The following is a 1,546-nucleotide window of genomic DNA, read 5'->3' as shown; positions in this document are numbered from 1 at the left end:
CCTATTGATGGAAGAACACTTTTTCCTTACCTATCAATTTGTTCACTGGTGTGGTTAATGCACAGTAGTTTCAATTTTGCACAGTTTTCAATCTGTGCTATCACAAACGCTACAGAAAAAAATCAGCTGGGAACAAATCATGCTAGCTGTAAAAACACAGGAAAGATGCATACAGAAGTGGGAGGTGGTCAGAAAGACTGCAGAAATTTCTTCCCCCAGCCCTCCATGTCCCAACAACTTTCTTTTAAGGATTAAAGAATGTGGCTACTTCCCCTTCTTATCCAGTAAATATGAAAAATATAGGCATGCCCAGTCACTACTCCTAGTACTTTACTCTCCAGTTTCAATTCAAGACAAAGTAGTATCAAGTAGAGTGCTTTAAACCACTCTGCGTTCTTCACCTTTAGAGAAAAAACAGCCCAAATAGTTGAGTTGCTGGTTATTGGAAGGAAAAAGTTGAGTAACATTTTATGCAGTTATGAAGATTGATCTCTGGCAGTAAGAGTAGTTCTCACTCCTAAACAGCCTGATCCTGGGAAGTACAACTCCAAAGTCTGGTAGCTCAGTGAGACAAATATATAAAATACGATATGAATCATGCTTCAAGAATTTACTTGCAATTACATGGGTATTCCAACAAGTGAGTAAACAAACAGTTGGGCAAAAAGACTAGGAAAGTATCACAGTAATAAGGTGACAGTTGCTTGGTGGTGGAATCTGTTCATTTTAATGGTTTGATGATAAGGGAATACTTCCGTTCTGGGCAAGTGCAGAATTCTGAAGAAGTGGGAGTGCTGAGGGCTTGGCAAGCAGAATTGCTACAGGTTGTCTTCACTTTGGTGGTAAATTCTTGGGCCACAGTCTGTGCTGTTTTACATTTCTACAGTGCCCAGTAATCTAAACCCCAAATCACTCCTGCCCTACAAATAATAATTACAAAGCCTGCAAAAGGTATTTTAAGACACTCAGTACCTTGCAGGATGCAACTTTTCTTTTCTTATATGAGTGTCTTGGCTCTGTGGTTTTGATTAATGCTATCAACACTAGATCACACTTCAGAAAAAATGAACTTGTACAAAAGGATTACACTAGAACATTTCTGTAGCAGCTCCTTTAAAAACATTACATGATTAAAAGGGAGATGCATTTATACAAAATGTATTAGGATATTTCATGCTAACATTTTTGTTATTAGTTAGTGCATTACCTTTTGTTGGGATAAAAGCAATCCAAGTCTTTTGATCTGCGTTTTAGCCTTGATGTTTCTGTTCTGAATTCACTTTGTAAACCTTCCCCATCAGGCACGCTACCAGGCTCTGATAATACTGCAGGAGATGGAAGAGGGCTTAAGACGCATGGTACAGGACAGCACTCTTTTGTGCAGGTGGTCTGTGTTTCATAACGAATAAGACGAGTTTGAAGTTCAGCATATCCCACATCTCTCTCTAAAGCTTTCCTGTTATCAAGACAGTATCTAAAATTGAAACAAATGGGAACATAAAGGTAGTGACTAATATAACAGAGTTAGAAATCTTCCCAATAAGAA

General features: G+C 38.3%; 1 protein-coding gene across 1 annotated transcript in view; it reads right to left on the bottom strand.

The window, feature by feature from the left end:
• Positions 1-1,546, bottom strand: part of MTBP (MDM2 binding protein) — a 133,236-nt gene that overhangs the window by 12,277 nt on the left and 119,413 nt on the right. Inside the window, exon 19 of the mRNA XM_019528112.1 lies at positions 1,208-1,474. Coding sequence (XP_019383657.1) covers positions 1,208-1,474 — 267 coding nt within the window. The remainder of the gene's footprint in view (positions 1-1,207; positions 1,475-1,546) is intronic.

The sequence above is a fragment of the Gavialis gangeticus genome, unplaced genomic scaffold (assembly GCF_001723915.1).
Source record: "Gavialis gangeticus isolate Ggan-Ray unplaced genomic scaffold, GavGan_comp1, whole genome shotgun sequence".
NCBI lineage: Eukaryota > Metazoa > Chordata > Crocodylia > Gavialidae > Gavialis > Gavialis gangeticus.
The sequence above is the reverse complement of the archived record's forward strand: the minus strand, read 5'-3'. Positions and strand labels throughout refer to the sequence as shown.